This window comes from Gallus gallus, chromosome 33 (genome assembly GCF_016699485.2).
Source record: "Gallus gallus isolate bGalGal1 chromosome 33, bGalGal1.mat.broiler.GRCg7b, whole genome shotgun sequence".
Taxonomy (NCBI): domain Eukaryota; kingdom Metazoa; phylum Chordata; class Aves; order Galliformes; family Phasianidae; genus Gallus; species Gallus gallus.
The window spans coordinates 3,332,615-3,354,812 of NC_052564.1; the positions used below are offsets into that span (position 1 = coordinate 3,332,615).

General features: G+C 49.7%; 3 protein-coding genes across 3 annotated transcripts; 2 read left to right on the forward strand and 1 right to left on the reverse strand.

Moving 5' to 3' along the window:
- Positions 1 to 384: 384 nt before the first annotated feature.
- Positions 385 to 1,410, reverse strand: LOC430861 (olfactory receptor 14A16-like). The gene has a single exon (XM_025145426.2). The coding sequence runs from the start codon at positions 1,408 to 1,410 to the stop codon at positions 454 to 456; it is 957 nt and encodes a 318-aa protein (XP_025001194.2). The 3' UTR covers positions 385 to 453.
- Positions 1,411 to 10,210: 8,800 nt separating this feature from the next.
- On the forward strand, positions 10,211 to 11,152 carry LOC777084 (olfactory receptor 14J1-like). Its single transcript, XM_001236559.6, has one exon. The coding sequence runs from the start codon at positions 10,211 to 10,213 to the stop codon at positions 11,150 to 11,152; it is 942 nt and encodes a 313-aa protein (XP_001236560.6).
- An 8,626-nt stretch (positions 11,153 to 19,778) lies between these two features.
- On the forward strand, positions 19,779 to 21,146 carry LOC112530841 (olfactory receptor 14J1-like). Its single transcript, XM_025145376.2, has one exon. It carries the CDS (start codon positions 19,779 to 19,781, stop codon positions 20,736 to 20,738), a length of 960 nt encoding a protein of 319 aa, XP_025001144.2. The 3' UTR covers positions 20,739 to 21,146.
- The last annotated feature ends 1,052 nt before the right edge of the window (positions 21,147 to 22,198 follow it).

Below are 22,198 nucleotides of genomic sequence, written 5' to 3' on the forward strand. Positions count from 1 at the left end.
CAGCTATTGCAGGCTGAAGTCAATGCACAGTTGGATTAACAGCTGCATGCTTCCTGCTGGACTGTGGGTTTCTGAGAGCAACTGACCCTGGCAGCTCCAGAAATGTCTCACAAGAAGAATGACAGACAAAGTCATTGCATGTCCTTTGCTCTGTTAAGATTCACAGAGCCTGGTTCCATATGTACAGAGAGTATGGGTCACACTGCAAATGTACAAGCTGAATAGGAATTGATAGGGGTGATGACATTTCAGTGGAAAGCATTAAAACAGATGATAAGTTGCAATATGGAAAAAAAAAAAAAAACAACCTTTTAATATATTGTTCTTAATACAAAAAAACAAACAGGACCAAAAAAAAAAAAAAAGAAAAAAAAGAAAAAGAAAAAGAAAAAGAAAACCCCACACAATCCAAAATAAGATTGCTTGTTTCTATAAAGATCTGCATTACAAGTTCTATATAGATAAAGATGGGCAGTTCATTGCTTTCAAACGACGTTTGGTCATCAGTTTCCACAGAGCATCCTTGATCTCCTGGTTCCTCAGGCTGTAGATGAGGGGGTTCAGTGCTGGAGGCACCACTGAGTACAGAAATGACACCACCAGGTCCAGGGATGTAGAAGAGATGGAATGGGGCTTCAGGTAGGCAAAAAAGCCAGTGCTGAGAAACAGGGAGAGCACAGCCAGGTGAGGGAGGCACGTGGAGAAGGCTTTGTGCCGTCCCTGCTCAGAGGGTATCCTCAGCACAGCCCTGAAGATCTGCACATAGGACACAGCAATGAAGACAAAACACCCAAATTCCATAGGGACACTAAGCACAATAAGCCCAACTTCCCTGAGGTAGGCATCTGAGCAGGAGAGCTTGAGGATGTGGGGGATTTCACAGAAGAACTGATCCACAGCATTGCCTTGGCACAGAGGCAGTGAAAATGTATTGGCAGTGTGCAGCAGGGAATAGAGAAGCCCAGTGCCCCAGGCAGCTGCTGCCATGGTGGCACAAGCTCTGCTGCTCAGCAGAGTCCCGTAGTGCAGGGGCTTGCAGATGGCAACGTAGCGGTCATAGGACATGATGGTGAGAAGGGAGTATTCTGCTGAGATGAAGAGGAGAGAGAAGAAGACCTGAGCAGCACATCCTGCGTAGGAGATGTGCCTGGTGTGCCAGAGGGCATTGGCCATGGCTTTGGGAAGAGTGGTGGAGATGCAGCCCAGGTCGAGGAGGGCGAGGTTGAGGAGGAAGAAGTACATGGGGGTGTGCAGGCGGTGGTCGCAGGCTACGGCTGTGCTGATGAGGCCGTTGCCCAGGAGGGCAGCCAGGTAGATGCCCAGCAAGAGCCAGAAGTGCAGGAGCTGCAGCTGCTGCGTGTCTGCCAACGCCAGGAGGAGAAACTCGCTGATGGAGCTGCTGTTGGGCATCTGGGACTTCTGGGCACCAGGACCTGTGGGCACAAGAACCTGTCCAAGGAATAGGAAAGTTAATGACAAGACATTCCATGTGGGTAATGTTCATTGTGGTCAGTGATGTGAGCTACATTTCATGCGGTTGATTTCGCCATGATCACCTCTGTCCTTTTTCTCTCAAGGAAGCTGCCCTGTCCCTGTGTGTACATGGGAACGTGGTGGTGCTGTGGTGATTTTCTTTTTAGAATTTGTCAGATGAAATCCCTTCTAATGCAGAAGTGCTTGTCAGCATCTGCATTACCAGTGCCAGAAATACATGGGTTGAAAATAAAAGTTTTAATGATATTTTTTTTCCTGCAATGTCTGGTCCCACTCACCACAGCCAAGGAGTGTTCAGTGAAGTCAGAAATCCTGAGCAGTTCTGCCGCACACATCGTGAATGGCAGAGAGAGCTGAGAGGCAAAGGGATTCACTGCTGCTTAGCGCAAGGTAAGGGGAGCAGGTTGGGCTTGTTTCCACACACTCTGAAGATGCAACTGTTGGAGACGAAGGGAGAATGCCCTCCCATGTTACCTTGAAAAGAAGGCAGACCCTGCTGAGAGCAGTGGAAACCACTGCCCATCAGAGAATACCCACTCTTTCTCAGGGTCCTGAGCAAGGTCTCATCACCACACATCAGGCAAACGACACCTAACATTCATTTCACCAACCCCAGAGCTTTTCCTTGCATATAGCATCTCTCCCCTTCATCCCTGCACTTTGGTCTCCTCACTATTTTTGTGACAGGTTTGCATGCTGAAGGTCAGCTCAGGGAGATGTGTCCTAACGATGGCATCTCATTAAGGGAAAGCCAGCTCCTTCCCAGCCTCACAGACTGCACTGCCCACAGCCCCAGGCAGTCATTCTCAGCCCCTGTGCACTGCAGAGGGCGATGGACACACGCCTGGGGAGATGCTGCTCTGCTCTGCTGGAGCTCAGGCAGCACAGGAGGTGGTTCATGCATTGAACCCCATGGCCATGAGGGCAGAGGCATTCTGGGTGGGAGCTTGCTCAGAGGAAGGTGTCTGCACTGAAGGGAGTAGTATGGATTTTTCAGGTGAATTCTTCCTCTGGAAAAAAATTGCTGTTCTTACTTTCCTCTCATTCCCTGATCATAACCCTGTTGCCTGCAGATTTTCCTTGCTGGAGATGTTTCCCTGTTCCATGTCTTGTACATGTCTGTGGTTACAGACAACAGGTCAGAATGTGTGCATTCCTATTTGCTGTTCAGAACCCATCCTGCTTGCAGAGCATTCTCTGGGTGCATGTTCATGTTTGCAGGTATAAAAGGGAACATAAGGGAACCCCAGTGAGTCCAACAATGTAAATATCTGCTTACAGTGAGAGACCGAATGCACTTGAAGATTCTCACTCGATGTAGTCCAACACAGTTAAACTTTTTCTCTATCACCCTCTACATCTTTATCCTCTGTTTGAAGCAGGAAGCAGAAAACATGGCAGAAAATCCCTCCTTTGGCCTTCATAGTGGAAGGTCACCTGTGGTGCAGGGCACTTCTCCCCGCAGCGCCCTGGGCAGCTCCCCGGGCAGGCTGAGTGCTGAGCCTGGCAGGCGGCAGAGTCCCTGCCCCGGCACACAGCCCCTGGGGCATAGCAGGGACCCTGCTCTGCACCACAGCCCTGGGCACCCGGCTGCACCCCCAGCTGCACAGCCTGCAGCTGTCCTGGGACACGCAGCCCTCAGGGCTGTGCTCTGACACTGCAACATGGATACACTCAGTTGACCGAGGTTTTTCTCCACAATAAGCAAACACGGTGTGTCTTCAGCCTTATCTCCTCAGGGTTGTTTTCAAATTCAGTGATCCCTCAGGAACTGTGGCTGCATTGCCTGTAGCCAGAGACTTACCTTGTCCAGAGCTGTGAGCAATCTTCCTCCAGTGAGCTCACAGCCTGCTCACACTCTTTTCTCTTCTATCCTCATGCCATCTGCAGAACGCACCCCCAGCACTGTTTGCTGTACAGAAGAGCTGCTCCTGGGCACAGCTGTCTCTCTGAAGCACTGCCCGCTTGTAGGAGCTCCCTGTGTCCCAGGAGAACAGCCCAGATCAGCAGCAGAGGATGTCATTTTTTCCTCCCCACTCATCTCCCCTGAGATGTCCCTGGGTCTCCATGGCCAACAGCTCCTGAAAGACAACACTATTATGACTGTACTTTGAAATCTGCTGCATTAACTACCAAATGTCCAGAAGACAGTGACCAATTCCAGACATATGGTTAGTCCTACCAGAGTGTGTTTGCTGTAACAAAAAGGGCACACAGAGAAGGACAGGGAGGGGTGGATTTCCCCTGGGCAGGGCACTGATTCAGCTGAGGCAGTGCAGGCATCTCATCCCTAGATGGAAACCCTGGGGCTCGAATGCTCCCCACGGACCCACAGAAGCTGGGATTTCTCTAGATCAGATCAGGTGTGCACAGTGAGTTGCCTGCATGTGAGCTCCTGCTCTGAGTCCTTGGTCCTTTCCTTCCTGACCTCACTGTTGATTAGTTGGACTGGGCTTCTCGGAATCCTAGGTGCCAGAGACTGGTGGGAAATGCTGGTGCAAGGCAGATGTGCCCTTGGTGAAAGAGGAGGTGATCAGGGAATACCTAAGCAAACAAGATCCTGAGTTGGAAGAGAGTGAGACGATCACAGAATCCTTGAATGACTTGGGTTGGAAGTGACATTAAAGACTATCCAGTTCCAACTCCCTTGCTGTTGGCAGAGCTGTCACGCGGTAGATCTGGATGCCTGGGGCCCTCGACATCTTCAACATCTCTAGGGATGGGTCACCTGCTATTTCTCTGGGATTCCTATTCCACACCTACTCCATGCCTCACATCATGATCTTAGGAATGGTTGGAGTGCGTTCCAAATATCTAATGTCAGGTCACCCAGTGAGGCTCTGCAGTCTCTGCCCATGGAGGTTTTCAAAATGCATCAGGTGCAAATGCTGAACAACTTGGTCTGTCCCTCTTTGTCCTGGGTTGGACTGCAGACATCCCCCAGGTTCCCTTTCAGCCTGGGTTATCATGTGATCCCATGTGCTCATGGCCTATTGCTGATGGGAAGAGAGCAGATGTTTATAGGGCATGAAGCGTCCTGTGCTGCATGTGACCATCGAAAACAAGGTCTGAGAGCACGAAGACAGATCAGAACCACAGTGTGACTCTGTCAGTGCAAAGACTGAGAGCTGTCACAGAAGGTTCTGGGCACGGAAATTCTGGGGGGACTCCAGGATCTGTGCAAGACACAAATGGATCTCCTTTTTTTGTTGAAGCTGTAAGGCTGAAAGATGTTCTTGTCAATAAAACTGAAGCAAAGTTCAGAGACAAAGACGGAAATGAGCAAAAATGTGTTCAAGCACTTCTCAACTTCAGAAATACTCCTAAGTTCTTTTTCATTTTAAGTTGTAACACCAGACTTTGAGGCAATTTTAAGTAATTTTTATAATTATAATTCATTTTACAGAATGGACAGTGCTTTCCAGAATTGTGTTTGCACGACAGATGTCTTCAGGTACAGGGACACAGACAGCGGTGCCAGTTGCAATGCCCTGTGACTAATGCCCAGCGTCCACCGCTGCTCTACCCTGCTGCATATTCATGTCCCTCATCCTCCAGGGGTCTCCAGGTCTGCTAAATTAATGACCATGTCGAAGGCCATGTTTTCAGCAGGCATCTGGACACACGCTCTTCCCACTGCTCTCCACATTTCCCCATCCCTTGCTCTTTATTCGTTCAAATACCTCCCAACTATCTGGCTGATCTGTGACCTTCAGGGAGATTACTGGAATCTGCTCCATCTCTCCATAGTCTGATGGACTCTCTTGTCAACTCCTTCACTGTGATTATATTTATCCCTTCCTATCTCTGTCTAACTCATTTCTTGTACAAGTATTCCTTGTGAAAGAAAAATCTCAGTAGATGCAGCTTGGATAAGGCATGCAGTTGATCACTGTGTTTTTCTGTTCATTAAATTGCATTACGTTTCCTTCTGTTTGTTGGCAAAATAGAGAAATCCTTCATTGCCCACATGCAGCTGGTTCTCTGAGGAAAGCCAGTGGGATTTGGTGCAAAGGAGGTTTAACAGTGAGTGGGTGACTCCAGAGGAGAAGAGTGATGTGAGGAGAACTGATGCCAGTCCCATGGGGCCAATGGGAGTAAAAATGGGATGGGGAAGTTGAGGAGGGCGTCGGTCCACACAGTGACAGAGCAAAGTTTGTTATGGGACATCCTGGATCATTATCAACTGCCATGTGCTACTTTAAATTATTGTTTATACACAACTATAAATAAATAAATAACTAGACTTCCTAAATGCCCACTGGACTGTTACACTTTAAGGTTTCTCCAGATACCTCTCCAGTTAGCTGTACAAGTTCCGAACACCTGAAGAAGATGACAGGAAGGCACAAGGCACAGGACGGCACCTTAGGCAGTAATGGGACCTATGGGACATTTGCTGCTGAGTCCATCAACCACCAGTGCAGAGAGGAGACTGCACAAAGTGCTCAAGAAGACCAAGTCAGAAGAAACAGAGAAGTTTCTTGGAGTATTAATGGGCCCCACTGAGGGCCACTAACAAGCAAGCTTCCCCAGGGACTTGTTAGAGCAGATAATTGGAAGCCATGCTGACAGGCAGGCAAAGGCTCTGGGATGGTGGCTGTGATGCTGAGAAAAGCCTCCTTTGTGTTATGAAGCAGAAAGGCCAAGCCCTGATCCCCAGACCCTTGGCAGGGAAATCCTGTCCCTCATGCTGGCTCAGGGCCCTACCTGGGGCAGTGGGATGGGGGTTTGTATGAGGTCAAATGAACGACAAGGGGACAGCAGCTCCCAGGCTCTGCGTGGGGTGCACGGATGTCGTGAGGCCCAAGTCCCGTGTGGGCAGTGTCTCTCACCACAGGGTGTGGGATGTAAGAAGGGCCCAGTCTGAACAAGTAGCCAATCCCAATGAAACTTTGAACTTCAGATATCCCAGTTCTAGTCCCCTCCTTTGGACAGGGAACCGTACTTTTACGTCTTTTACGTTCTGTGGTGCCCATAAGTGCACGCAGTGCTCCAGGTGAGGCTGCAGCAGTGCAGAGCAGAGAGGGAACATCCCTTTCATCACCCAGCTGGCAGTGCCAAGCTCAGTGCACCCCATGTGAGCATTGTCCATCCTGGCTGCCTGGGCACTCTACTGACTCACGTTCAATTTGCTGTTGCCCAGGACCCCCAACCCCTTTCAGTGGGACTGCTCTCCAGTGTCCCATCGCCCTGTCAGTGTGTATGTCCAGGGTTGTTCCTTCCCAGGTGCAGAATCAGGCACTTGTTCTTGTTATACCTCATGCAGTTGGTGCTTGCCCAGTTCTCTAACTTGTCCACATCTCTTTGCAAGGCCTCACTACCTACAGTGGTGACAACAGCTCCTCCCAGTTGAATATCATCATCAAACTTGCTAAAAACACCTTTTACTCTTGCATGCTGGTCATTGATAAAAACATCAAAGAGAAGTGGTCCTCAAATGGACCCTGGAGAAACCCTGCTTGTGACCATCCGCCAGCTTGATGGAACACTTTTACTGTAAGCCTTTGGGCCCCATGCATTGGCCAAATGCTCACCTACAACACTGTGGTTCTGTCTAACCCTGTGCAGGATATTCTGTCCAGAAGTATTCTGTGAGGAACAGTATCAAAAGCTTTCCTGAAATCCAAAAAGTCAACATCAGTTTGCTTCCCTTGTTCATCTAAATGGATGACCTCTTCATCAAAGGACATTAAGTTCAATAGGATTTTCCAGTCATGGACTTGTATTGGCTTTGACCAAGGACAGAATTGTCTGTCAGGTGTTTTCAGTAACTCCCACCATCATTTCTTTTTCCAGAATTTTACCAAGTACTGAAGTGAGACTGACAGGCTCATAATCTCCTAGATCATCTTTCTTGCTCTTCTTTCAAACTGGAACAACGTTTGCCAGCTTCCTGTCAACTGGGAACTGGCATGACCCTAGACTTCTCCTGATGCCATTCAAATGAGAGCCCAGAACAAACTGAGGTGTCATCAGTGAAAGAATATAGATGTGCTGTAGCTTTGTAATGCCTTGAACTCTGGAGTTTGACACAGGTGGAGCAGAGAGGAAGATCTGGCTCTTCTTTTGTGAGCTCATCTGTGGGAGATAGAGAGGTCAGCTCAGCCTCATTCAGTGCTGACTCTCTGATAATGAGGCTCTGGAAAGGAGGCAGAAGGACTGAATAAACAGGGGTGTTTTGTACCAAGCCATAAGATAAGCTCTCAGCTGATTATGAAGACTTGTTATGGAGTTTGCTTGCTTTCTAGCCAATGCACTGTTAATGGAAACGTACTGAATATGTGTGTTGGAGTATAAAAGGCTTGCTTAGAAGAATAAGTACAGATACACAGCACCATGACCATAATCCTCACAGCAATAAAGAAATTTTCCTGGCACGAGAACACTGTGTTGTGATGCTAAATCACGACACTCATCCATTTGGTCACCGTAGTAACACGACATGCCTCCTGGGAACAGGTGCAAAAGGCACACTGGGTGCCCTGAGCACAGGGCTGTGGTGGCATTTAGGATGGCCAAGAATACCTCCCTTCTGGCCCTCAGCTGATGCTCAGGAAGGAGGTGTCTATCTCAGAGATTTTCCACCACACTTCACAAGCACCAGCACACAACTAGGATCAGCCCAGGCACCTCGGGCACCCCTGAGTGTGTCTGTGTGAGCAACGCAGTCCCTGTTGATTAAGGACCAAGCATTCAGATGTGGGGCTCACACACAGACACCTCACTGTGCACATCGGAACTCAACTAAGAGGACTCCCGGCTCCCATGGACCTCTGGGGAACAGAACCCCATTTCAGTCCCAGGGCTGCCATCTGAGGATGAGATGCCTAATCCTAGGGTTAGGATGAGATGGCTTGATAGTAATAGGACAAAGGGAAATGGCTTTAAAGTACAGAGGGGAGATTTAGGTGAGCTTTTAGGAACACATTTTCTACTCAAAGGAAGTGGAACAGGTTGCCCAAAGAAGTTTTGTGTGCCCCATCCTTGGAGGCATTCAAGGCCAGGTTGGATGGGATCCTAAGTATCCTGATCTGGTGGTTGGCAGCCCTGCTGATGGCTGGGGGCTTGGAACTAGGTGCTATTTAAAGTCCCCCGAAACCTAAGCCATTGTATGATCCTGTAATGTTATGCCTGCTGTGCCTCAGCTCTATCACTGCCCAGAACAGGGGAAGTCCACCCCACCCTGTCCTTGTCTGTTTGTCATTTTTGTTACAGGTCATGAGCAGAGGTTTCCAGATTTGGCATTTTGCTTCTCTCATGGTCAAACTACTTTTTTTAGGAACATCCATGTTTTTGGAATCCTCTGGGCGTGCTGATTAATGGATCTGACTTCGAAGTACATTCTGCAGTGATGACTGTGCTGTCCTGCAGGAGCTGTCAGCACAGGAAGGCCATGGATATCTCTAGGGAGAGCTGTGGGGAGAAGGAAATCTTCTCTGCTGCTGAGCTGTGCTGGGCTCCTGAGACACAGGGAGCTGATATAAGTGGGCAGTGCTGTAGAGAGACAGCTGTGCCCAGGAGCAGCTCCTGAGCACCACACAGCAGGGCTGGGGCCATGACCATCAGGAGATGGGGAGGAGAGAAGGAAGAAAGGTTATGCATTGTGTGGCACAATAGCAGGCTGAGAGCTCACTGGAGGTGCATTTCTCACTATCCTTGACAAGGTGAGTCTTTTGCTCCAGGCAATTGCTCTGATTTTCCTGGAGGGATCACTAAATCTGGGACATCCCATTAGATATCTGGCTGAAGGTGCTCAATGTTTCTTTACTGTGGAGAAAGACCTGTTCCAGCTGAGGGCTTCTGTGCTGGAGCATCAGAGCACAGCCCTGAGTCCTGCGTGTCCCAGGACGGCTGCAGGCTGTGCAGCCGGGGGTGCAGCCGGGTGCCCAGGGCTGTGGTGCAGAGCAGGGTCCCTGCTGTGCCCCAGGGGCTGTGTGCCGGGGCAGGGACTCTGCCGTCTGCCAGGCTCAGCACTCAGCCTGCCCGGGGAGCTGCCCAGGGCGCTGCGGGGAGACGTGTGGGGGGAAGGAGCCCCCCGGCAGGGCAGGGCAGGGGCCTTCTGCTGCCACAGCTGCTGCCTGGGGCAGGGGGATCACAGCTACGCTGCACCCCAGAATGTTTCCAAGAGCACTTTGCACAAGGAGATACAAGGCAGGGATTTTCCTTTTGCTATTCTTAGGGAAGGAAAGAGGATGGGAGGCTGAAATCTGAAAAGAGGCTGTCAACTTCGAACACACCTCTGAGACTCCTGAATTTTACTTCACTCAGACACTTGTTTTGTATACAGTGACAGAGAATTTGCTTTCAGCCTCTCTTTTCTCAAAGGATAGATGCAGTTGAAATGATTGTCATTTTCTGCAGATATGAATAATGCACTTATCCTGCAAACAGGCAGCTTTCTCTAACAGAAATTCAAGTGCTCAGAGTTTGGGGTTGTGGGATCTAAGAGCAGTTGGGGTAAACATGAGAGACATGGAAACATAAAATATCCAGGAAGATGGGATAAGATTAGAAAATGAGAGGAAGGGAAAAACTCCCATAAGCTGCTTATGGATTGCTGAGCTTCATGAAATTAAATTCAAGTAATGGAGCTAATGAACAATGTCCTAAAAGAAAGAAAAGGTTTTACAGCATATCAGGAGGTGTGATTGTGAGAACTGCCTTGTCATTATCTTCTGCACTCTGAACAGGACTCCATGCCCAGGAACTGCGAATGCCCAACAGCAGCTCCATCAGCGAGTTCCTCCTCCTGGCGTTGGCAGACACGCGGCAGCTGCAGCTCCTGCACTTCTGGCTCTTGCTGGGCATCTACCTGGCTGCCCTCCTGGGCAACGGCCTCATCAGCACAGCCGTAGCCTGCGACCACCGCCTGCACACCCCCATGTACTTCTTCCTCCTCAACCTCGCCCTCCTCGACCTGGCCTGCATCTCCACCACTCTCCCCAAAGCCATGGCCAATGCCCTCTGGCACACCAGGCACATCTCCTACGCAGGATGTGCTGCACAGGTCTTCTTTTTATTATTCTTACTTTCTGCAGAGACTTTCCTTCTCACCATCATGTCCTATGACCGCTACGTTGCCATCTGCAAGCCCCTGCACTACGGGACCTTGATGAACAGCAGAACTTGTGCCACCATGGCAGCAGCTGCCTGGGGCACTGGGGTTCTCTATTCCTTGCTGCACACTGCCAATACATTTTCTATACCACTCTGCCAAGGCAATGTTGTGGATCAGTTCTTCTGTGAAATGGCCCAGGTCCTCAAGCTCTCCTGCTCAGAATCAGACTACCTCAGCGAAGCTGGGATTATTGATTTTAGCCTTTCTTTAGTTTTTGGGTGTTTTGTCTTCATTGTTGTGTCCTACGTGCAGATCTTCGCTGCTGTGCTGAGGATACCCTCTGAGCAGGGACGGCACAAAGCCTTCTCCATGTGCCTCCCTCACATGTTCGTTGTCACCCTATTTGTCAGCACTCTCATGTTTGCCTACCTGAAGCCCTCCTCCCTTTCCTCCCCTTCCCTGGACCTGGTGGTGGCAGTTCTGTACTCGGTGGTTCCTCCAACACTCAATCCTCTCATCTACAGCATGAGGAACCCGGAGCTCAGGGATGCCCTGAGGAAACTTTGGGAAATCCCCAGCCATATCAGAAAATATTAAAACAGTATTTTGTTAAATGTTGTGTTTGTTATTCCCTAAAACTTGCATTTTGTTTTAAATAGAGTTATTCTAAACCTTCTCGTTAATTATTTATTTTGACCCAGTCATCTCATGTACCTACAGAACTGCGCTTCCCATGAGCGTAAGCACAATGAAGAGGACAGCAGAAATTCATTTCTCTCAGCTCACTTTTCTTCCCTTCTCCTCTAGAGCTGGAAGAGAAACTCCCTTATGCAGGAGGGATTCAGGGGCCAAGAGCCCAGCTGCCAAATGGAGCAGCAGCCCAAGTTTCCTTGCAGGCTGCACCTCACTACTCAGTGGGCTTCTGCTCCTCACCGCCTTCAGGTCAGGGCTGCTGCATTCCTGGGGCCGTGGCAATGGGCAAGGGCAAGGTGTGGTCTTTTGAGTGCTGCTCTCTTTCCGCTTCCATGCCTTTCTACTGTACCTCTACACTCCTGGTAGCCCTCGGGTCTCATATGAATTGACAGCAGTCCTGTTGTCTCTACAGTGGCATCCAGAGGCATACAGTGGCAGTGCGGTAGCAGGCAGGAACAGGGAATGTGCACCAATGTGTCAGAGTTTGTCTCCCTGCTACCACCACCATAACACAAGGGGCTGCTTGTCGCAGGCTAGCAACACAACACAGGTTTCTCGTGCAAAAGATTCTCCTTTATTCTCCCAAGCAAGCTTTTTACAGTCTAACACATGTATTCAGTACATTTCCACTAAGAATCCATGGGCTAGAATTCAAGCAAGTTTCATAACAAATCTTCATAACAGCAGCAAACTTATCTTATGCTTAGATGCAAAACATCCCGTTATTCAGCCCTTCTTTCTTTTTCCCAGAGCCTCATTATCATCAAGTCAGCATTCAAAGCGGTCAAACTGATCTCTCCATCCCCCACAGCTGCTCAGGGCAGAGACAGAATCCTGGAGGTTGCTTCCAAAGCTGGTGTCAGCCATGCAGCCAAGGAGTTGCTCCCTCCTGTTTTGTTTCCAGGGGTTCTCCACAGATTGAAGGACACAGACTGAGAGTCCCAGGCTGATCTGTAAGTGACCAACTGCTGGACCTAGAGCTCTGTTCTTGGTGGCACTTATCAGAGAATCATTAAGTCATAGAATGTGGTAGGTTGGAAGGAACCTAACATATCCCTTCTAACTGCCCTGCCATGGTCAGGTTGCCACCCATTAGATCAGGTTGTCCAGGGCCAAATCCAGCCTGGCCTTGAGCACCTCCTTGTTGTCCAGCATCTCTGGGCAACTTGTTCCAGTGCTTTACCACTCTCTGAGCAAAGAATTTCCTCCTAATATATAATCTAAATGATTCCTCTTCTAGCAGAAACTGTTCCCCCTTGTCCTACCATATTCGTACTGTGCAGGAAGTTGATTTCCTTCCTGCCTATGAGCTCTTTTTAAATACTGGAAGGCCTCAGTGAGGTCAACCCAGAGCCCTCTCTTCTCCAAGCTGAACAAGCACAGCTGCCTCAGCCTGTCTTCATAGGAGAAGCTCTCCATCCTTCTGATCATCTTGGTGGATCTCCTCTTAGATGGACTCCAACAGCTCCACATCATTCTTGTATTGGGAGCCCCAGGCCTCAGTGCAGTAATCCATATGGGGTGTGATGGGGTCGGAGCAGGTGGGACAAACAACTCCCTCACCGTGCTGGCCAGCCCCCTTGGTTGCAGCACAGGATGCTGTTCGTCTTTGGGGCTGCAAGCGCACACTGCTTGCTTGTGTCCAGCCTTTTGTCCATCAGGGCCCCCAAATCCTGCTCCGCAGAGATGCTCTCAGTGAGATCTTTTCCCAGCCTGTGCACATATCTGGGATTGCCCCAACCCATGTTCAACACCTTGCATTTGGGCTTGTTGAATCTCATCAGGTTCACATTCGCTCACTTTTCACGTTTGTTCGGGCCCCTCTGGATGACATCTGTTCCTTCTGTTGTATCAGTTGCACCCCTCAGCTTGGTGTCATCATCAGATTTGTTGAGGGTACACTCCATCCCACTGTCTATTTCACTCATAAACATGATGAAGATCACCAATCCCAAGATGAACCTCTGGGAACACCATTCGCCACAGGCCTCCACCTGAGCATAGGGCTGCAGAATTGCATTTCCAAGAGTGGCACTACAAGTCTTTTGAATACCTACAGGGAAGGTAACTCTCTGGGCAGCCACTTCTGCTTATCAGCAGCATACAGTAAAGAAATATTTTCTTAAGCTTGGATGAAATTTTGCATGTTTCATCCGGAACCAATTGTGCTTCGTTAACACACGCAGCTCCTTTTCCTCCTCTCAGCTGGCCAGCCACACTGCCCCAGGCCATTAGCAATGCGTGGACTTATCATGACCAAAGTGTAGGACTCAGCACTTTGTCTTGCTAAAGCTCATCCTGCTGTCATCAGCCATTGGATCAGTAAGGATATTAAACAGGGCAGGTCCCAGTACATACCCCTGAGGAACACCACTCATGACTGGCCACCAGCACGATCTAACTCCATTCACCACCACCCCCTGGGCCCGGCCATCCAGCCAGTTCTTTACCCAGCAAAGAGAACACCTGTCCAAGCCATGGGCTGCCAGCTTCTCCAGGCGAGTGCTGTGGGAGACAGAATCAAAGGCTTTGCTGAAGTCTAGGTAGAGGACATCCACAGCTTTTCCCTCGTGCACCAAGGCAGGTCACCTGGTCAGAGTAGGAGCAGGGAGGTCAAGCAGGACCCGTCATTCATGAATCCATGTTGGCTGGGCCTGATCCCCTGGCTGTCCTGCACATGCCACGTGATCACACTCAAGGTAATCTGCTCCGTCTTATTTATTCCTTTGGAAGAATACATTAGGTAAAGAAGCTCCAGGAAGCATCCCAAATCAGAAGCATCAGTGGGTTTAACCTGGCTCGATCTTGCATCCACACCATGGTTCTGGTGTTCAGAAGACGGCATTCTCTCTGGTTATAGCGATTCAGAACACTTCCTGCATATTGTTGCTGAGATGCTTGGAGTCATTAATTGTTCCTCTGCATGTAAGTTAACATCAAACATGACATCTTCAGAGTCAAACTCTTCCAGTGAGGCAGTGGTGCCTCTGACTTGCATATGAAACTTCTGAACTTGAATGTTGCATTCTGGTTGACTACCTGTTCATACTGGACATCCTCACAGCCTACAACAGCTGTGCATTACAACGTGATGCCAAGTGGGAGTGGTGCATGCAGCAAGCCATGGCAAGAGGGTCGTGCTATTCCAACAATCTAGGCATCATTTGCAGATCCAAGACAAAATGCAATCATGATGCTGTTGTCTTTCAGGAGCTGTTGGCCATGGACACCCAGGAAATTCTCAGGGGATGTGAGTGGGGTAGAAAAAAATCACATCCACTGTAAAGACTCTGTATTCCCCTTGAGCTAGAGTCTAGTTGTGGATGCCATTTAACCATGTCCCTGTGGTCCAAACAAGAGCTCAGGCCTGCAACTATACAAAAATTTCTAGCTCAGCATGTGATGGTGTTCTCACTGGTGTAAAAACATGTAAGTAAACATCCTAATTTGGAGGCAGTGTTGGAGTTAGCCTGGCTGTATAGTGCATCTATGGCATTTGTGTTCAGAACGTGGCACAGAGGCATTGGACACATTGTGGGACTCAGAGTTTACTAAGCAGCATGTAAACTCCTGGGCCATGGCTTTCCTAATGCCAAGTGTTGCATTTGTTGCTGCACATGAGTGTGCTGGACAGCCCAGGGAACTGGCATGATACTTGGCTGCTTCTGACGCCATTTACATGTGAGCCAATAGAAAACAGAGGTTTCATCAGTTGAAGCTGCCTGAGGCACCTTGGTCATCACCCAGGGTCTGTGTGTGAGCAACTGATCCCCGCTGAAGGACCAAGGACTCAGAGCAGGAGCTCACATGAAGGCAACTCCTTGTGCACACCTGAACTGAACCAGAGGAATCCCAGCTCCTGTGGGTCCGTGGGGAGCTGAATCCCGTTTCAGCCCCTGGGTTTCCATCTGGGCACGAGATGCCTGCACTGCCTCAGCTGGATCACTGCCCTGCCCAGGGGAAGTCCACTCCTCCCTGTCCTTCTCTGTGTGCCCTTTTGGTTACAGCAAACATTCTCTGGTAGGAATAACTGTATGTCTGTAATTTATCACTGTCTACTGGACATTTGGTGGTTAATGCAGCAGATTTCAAAGTACAGTCGCAATGCTGTTGTCTTTCAGGAGCTGTTGGCTGCGGAGACCCAGGGACATCTCAGGGGAGATGAGTGGGAAGGATGAAAATGACATCCTCTGCTGCTGAGCTGGGCCAGGCTCCTGGGACACAGGGAGCCCATACAAGTGGGCAGCGCTATAGAGCTGTGCCCAGGAGCAGCTCCTCTGTACAGCACAAAAGGGCAAGGGACATGATTGGAGGTGACATGAGGATATAACAAAAAAGACGGAGAGATTACTGGATGTGTACAGTGTGAGCAGGCTGTGAGCTCACTGGAGGAGCATTGCTCTCTTCTTTTAAGAAGGTAAGTTTCTTGCGGCAGGCAATGCAGCTCATTTTCCTGGAGGTATCACTGAATTTGGGACATCTCATTGCAGATCAGGCTGCAAACATTCTGTGTTTCTTTTTCAGGGAAAAAGACCCAGTCCAGATGCAGGTACCCATTCCTGTTTTGCAGAGCAGGGTCCCTGCTGTGCCCCAGGGGCTGTGTGCCGGGGCAGGGACTTACCGCCTGCCATGCTCAGCACTCAGCCTGCCCGGGGAGCTGCCCAGGGCGCTGCGGGGGGATGTGTGGGGGGAAGGAGCCCCCCGGCAGGTCAGGGCAGGGGCCTTCTGCTGCCACAGCTGCTGCCTGGGGCAGTGGGGTCACAGCTACACAGCTCGCCAGAGTGTTTCGAAGAGCACTTTGCAAGAGGAGAGACAAGGCACTGATTTTTCTTTTATATCCTTAGGGAAGGGAAAAGGAGTGGAGGCTGAAATCTAAAAGGTGCTGTCAACTTTGAACACATCCCTGAGACTCCTGAATTGTACTTTAATCAATCATTTCTTTTGTATACAGTCACACAGAATGTGCCTTCAGCGTCTCCTTTCTCAAAGGACGGAACCAGCTGAAATTATTGTCGTTTTCTGCAGACATGAATAATGCACTTATCCTTCAAATAGGCAGCTTTCTCTAAAAGAAATTGAAGGGCACAGAGGTTGGGATGCTGGGCTCTAAGTGCACTTGGCGTAAGGACATGTGACTTGGAAACAGATTAAAATATCCAGGAAGTGGGGATAAAATAAGAAAAATAGAGGAAAGAAAAAGCTTTATTACCCGCTTCTGCTTATGGAATGCTGAGCTTCATGAAATCAGTTTCAGGGAATGGAGCAAATGAACATGGTCCTAAAAGAAAGAAAAGTTTTTATAGCATAGCAGGAGGTGTGACTGTGAGAACTGCCTTGTCATTATCTCCTGCACTCTGAACAGGACTCCATGCCCAGGAACCGCAGATGCCCAACAGCAGCTCCATCAGCGAGTTCCTCCTCCTGGCGTTGGCAGACACGCGGCAGCTGCAGCTCCTGCACTTCTGGCTCTTGCTGGGCATCTACCTGGCTGCCCTCCTGGGCAACGGCCTCATCAGCACAGCCGTAGCCTGCGACCACCGCCTGCACACCCCCATGTACTTCTTCCTCCTCAACCTCGCCCTCCTCGACCTGGGCTGCATCTCCACCACTCTCCCCAAAGCCATGGCCAATGCCCTCTGGCACACCAGGCACATCTCCTATGCAGGAGCCCTCCACTGACAATGGCCTTGGGTCTGTACAACACCACTTAGCAGCAGCAGTAAACATCAGAGTGGTATCTACGTTGTTTTTCTCCTACAACCAAAACACTGCATCATACCAGGCAGCGTGAAGAAAACAGTTCCATCCCAGCCGTAACTCAGACACATCCCTGTCCCCTTCCTCTTGTTATTCCTGATCAGGAAGCAAGAAACAAATGCTGCTTGTCTGCTCCTTACGGTATTTCCATCAGTTCTCAGCTGGCTCCTCTGCCACCCCCAGGCAGAGCTCAGTGCACTCTCACAGAGGGCAGCAGCCTGTCCTCGACTTCCTTGACCATCCACCAGAATGAGTCCGCACCTCCCTTTGCTACAGCTCAGAGGTGGGAACCATGCCACCATGTCTCTATGAGCCAAACAGGACCCAAGGCCTGCAAATGCACAGAGATTTTGAGCTCACTGAGTTAATGTTTGTGGTCTTCTCCTTAGTGTAAAGACACTTCAGAAAGCATCCCATGCCAGAAGCATTATTTGATTTAGCCTGGCTGGGCCGTGCATCTACACCGTGGTACTGGTGTTCAGAAGGTGGCACGCAGGTACCAGGCCCATTGTGGGGCTCACAGTTCTCCAGCGAGCATTGACAGTATCAGGGTATGGCTTTCCTGAAGGTCCTGAGCTGCATTTGCCATCTGGCTGAGGTGTGCTGGAGAACCCAGGGAACTGGCATGCAAGGGAGAGCCCAGAACAAAGGAAGGTATCATCAGTGAGAGAATGTAGGTGTGTCACAGCTTTGTAATGCCTTAAGTTCTGGAATATGCAATAGATGGGGGATAGAGAAAGATCTGACTCTTCCTCTGGTGAGCTCATCCATCTGGTCAGCTGAATAACTCTGCATGCTCCATGGGGGGAGGTGAAAAATGGCACTCTCAGGTGCCCATTACTCGGAGATCTGATGACATTTAGGATGGACAAGCATACTCCCATTCCCTGCCTGGCCCCCTGCTGATGCTCTGTAAGGAGATGCCTCTCTCGGAGGTGGTCTACCACAGCTTGCAGACACTGTTGCACACATCTAGGAGCACCACAGGCACCTTGGTCATCATCGAGTGTCCATGTGCGAGCAAGTAACTTCCTGCTGATGAAGGACAAAGGATTCAGACCAGGGGATCATGCATGCAGGCAACACATTGTGCACATCTGATCTGAACCAAGAGGAGTCCCAGCTCCCGTGGGTCTGTGGGAAACTGAACCTTATTTCAACCCAGGGTTTTGCATCTGGAGATGAGACAACTGAACTGATTGCCTCAGCTGAATGACTGCCCTGCAGAGGGGAAGTCACAGAGATCCTTCTCCTTGTTTGCATGTCCTTTTTGTTAAAGTCCATGAGCAGAGGTTTCCAGATGAGGCATATGCACTTCTGCTAGGCAAACACGATCACTTAGGACGAACCATGCTTCTGGAATCCGCCTGTCTGCTGGTGATTAATTCATCTAACTTCAAAGTACATTTTGCAGAGATGACCCTGTTGTCTGTCAGGAGCTGCCAGTCCCAGAGCCCCAGGGACATTTCCAGGGGGAGCAGTGTGGAAGAGAAAATCACATCCTCGGCACCTGAGCTGGGCCAGGCTCCAGGGACACAGATAGCTCATACAAGTGGGCAGTGCAGCAGAGTGACAGCTGTGCCCAGGAGCTGCTCTTCTGCACAGCACAGCCCGCAGGTGACAGTAGGAGTGGAGAGAAAGGGGAGAGAGCTTAAAGGGTATGTGGAGTGTGAGCAGGCTGTGAGATCACTGGATGAGAATTGCTCATAGACCTTGACACGGTAAGTCTCACTGCAGGCCATGCAGCTGCTTTTAACAAAGGGGTAACTAAATTTGGGACATCCCATTACAGATCAGGCTGCAGACACTGTGTTTCTTTATGAGAGAAAAAGACCTGCTCCAGATGAGGGCTTCCATACTGCGGCACCAGAGCACAGCCCTGAGGGCTGCGTGTCCCAGGACGGCTGCAGGCTGTGCAGCCGGGGGTGCAGCCGGGTGCCCAGGGCTGTGGTGCAGAGCAGGGTCCCTGCTGTGCCCCAGGGACTGTGTGCCGGGGCAGGGACTCTGCCGCCTGCCAGGCTCAGCACTCAGCCTGCCCGGGGAGCTGCCCAGGGCGCTGCGGGGAGACGTGTGGGGGGAAGGAGCCCCCCGGCAGGGCAGGGGCCTTCTGCTGCCACAGCTGCTGCCTGGCACAGGGGGATCACAGCTACGCTGCACACCAGAATGTTTCCATGGGCAATTTGCAAGGGGAGAGATGAAGCAGGGGTTTTTCTTTTATATCCTTAGGGAAGAGAAAAGGACTGGAGGCAAAATTCTGAAGGGAGCTATAAAATATGAGCACATCTCTGAGAATGCTGAATTTGTACCCTTCTCAGGGTTCTGTTATATGCACAAACTCCTCATGAGCTTTCAGCCTCAACTCTCCCAAAGGACAGCACCAGCTGAAACTATCGTCATTCCCTGCAAACATGAATTATGCACTTTGCCTCTTAACAGGCAGATTTTTCTAACAGAAATTTTACTTCATAGAAGTTGGGGTTAGGGGCTCTTAGAGCAGTTCAGGTAAAGATAGGAGATGTGGAAACAGCTCCTAACAGGAAAATATCCAGGCAACTGGGATATCATTAGGAAATAATTAAGAACGTAATGATTAGGAAAGTAAAAGCTCTTTAAGCTTCTATTTTTTCCATGGCACTGAAGCTCATGAAAATAAACTCATGTTATGGAGTTAAATGGACTTTCCTAGTGTAGCAGGAGGAGTGTCTCTGAGAATGATCTAAAATTGCCATTATCTTCTGCATTCTGAACAGGACTCCATGCCCAGGAACCGCAGATGGCCAACAGCAGCTCCATCAGCGAGTTCCTCCTCCTGGCGTTGGCAGACACGCGGCAGCTGCAGCTCCTGCACTTCTGGCTCTTGCTGGGCATCTACCTGGCTGCCCTCCTGGGCAACGGCCTCATCAGCACAGCCGTAGCCTGCGACCACCGCCTGCACACCCCCATGTACTTCTTCCTCCTCAACCTCGCCCTCCTCGACCTGGGCTGCATCTCCACCACTCTCCCCAAAGCCATGGCCAATGCCCTCTGGCACACCAGGGCCATCTCCTATGCAGGATGTGCTGCTCAGGTCTTTTTCTTCTTCTTTTTGTATTCAGCAGAGTATTCCCTTCTCACCATCATGTCTTACGACCGCTACGTTGCCATCTGCAAGCCCCTGCACTACGGGACCCTGCTGGGCAGCAGAGCTTGTGCCACCATGGCAGCAGCTGCCTGGGGCTCTGGGGTCCTTAATTCCCTGCTGCACACTGCCAATACATTTTCACTGCCTCTGTGCCAAGGCAATGCTGTGGATCAGTTCTTCTGTGAAATCCCTCAGATCCTCAAGCTCTCCTGCTCACAGTCTTATCTCAGGGAAGTTGGGCTTATTGTCTTTAGTGTCCTTGTCTTATTTGGATGTTTTTTATTCATTCTGTTCTCCTATGTGCAGATCTTCAGGGCTGTGCTGAGGATGCCCTCTGAGCAGGGACGGCACAAAGCCTTCTCCACGTGCCTCCCTCACCTGGCTGTGGTCTCCCTATTTCTCAGCACTGGCTTTTTTGCCTGTCTAAGGCCCCCCTCTCATTCCTCCCCATCCTTGGATCTGATGATGGCTTTTCTGTACTCAGTGGTTCCTCCAACACTGAACCCCCTCATCTACAGCATGAGGAACCAGGAGCTCAGGGATGCAGTGAGGAAAATGATGCCCTGGTCACATTTCAGCAGGGATAAGCTTCTTGTCTGTCTCTATAAATGACTCACAGTCTGTCCCATAGCAGGCTTGTTTTATGTTTTTTACTATTAATATTTTTTTCTTTATTTCCTTTTCTATTCTTATATGCATGTGTGTCTGTGGTTGTCATGTTCCTATAAATGTGTTTGGCTTCCTACCGATTCTACTGAGACATCACCCTGCTCTCTTTCTTCTGGAGCCCATATGATCCTGGGTCAGTGCTGACTCCCACAGCCTCTGTGTTCCATCTCTGTCTCTGCAGGCAAATGAGATGGCAGCAGGCACCGTGGAGCTCATATAGGCTGGATTACTGGAAGGTATCAGTATATTAGCTGAAGGACTTACATATTACTTTATCAAAAGGAATCAGTGCGTGCTCATCCTAAAACTTCCCAGTTTAGCTTCACTTGATGTGTGAACAGCCCTGTTTTTATCAATGAACCTGTTTCACAGAAGCACTGAAATCACAACGGACTGCTTCTTTCTTTGCCTCCACCAGGTGCAAGGACTTGTTCTTGGGTTTGTTACAAACTGTTTGGAGTTAGAGTGCACCAAGATAGAAAGTTGCTCACTGTGGCAAAACACGCAATGGAAATTTGCCAAAGTGGGGAAAAAGAGCTAAAAGGTGAGCCAGGTGGCACTGTGATGAAGAGGAAGATGAAATAAAGGGGAGGAAGTAGGTGTTGTGTGAAGGAGGACATGTGGTGTCAGGGGCTGTGCTTGGGGGCACATCTCCATACCTCTGCAGGCACGCTGCCCCACACAGTGCCTGCACAGAGCTGCCAGGGGCTGCCTGTGGGGTGGTGGGGCTGGGCTGTCCTGCAGAGGGGAAGGCACACAGAAACACCGTGCTGCAGGGCTGGGACACCAGAAGCACCCTGGAACTCAGCATGCTGCAGCACTGTGTTCACCTTGCCTGGCTCCCAGGTGCCCCCTATGCTACTCTGTCACTGCCCCTCCTCAACAGGACGGGAGAGAAAACACAGTTAACCAATTCCTGGGTTGGCACAAAAAGCAGTTTATTCTTTCCTTGCTTAAAACCCACTGACAGTAAACTGTGTGTGTTAATGGCTGCGCATCAAATGCAGGTTTCTCTGCACACTTTGAAAAAGCTATTGAATTCAGGGTCTCTTTCACCTTAGTATGTTAGTTTGAACTATACCTAACCCACAACACATTTGACTAATATTTTGTATATTTTAATAGATTTCCAACACAGAAATCTGCTCACAGTCAGTTAGGATTTCACATACCTCCTATTCCTTATTTATTTTATTCCTGTTTACTGTAATTGAAGTGATTTGTTTGCAATTTTCAAATGCTATGTTTGCATTTCGTCTTTGTTGTCTCACCTCCTGACCTATTTTCCTGATTCTTATCGATAACTTCCTAAATTACCCATGTGCCAGTTAGTTATTTCTGCTCTTGCTGTCACACCCCGTCTGTTGTGTCACTGCAGCTCGGGTAATATTTCTCTTCTGAAT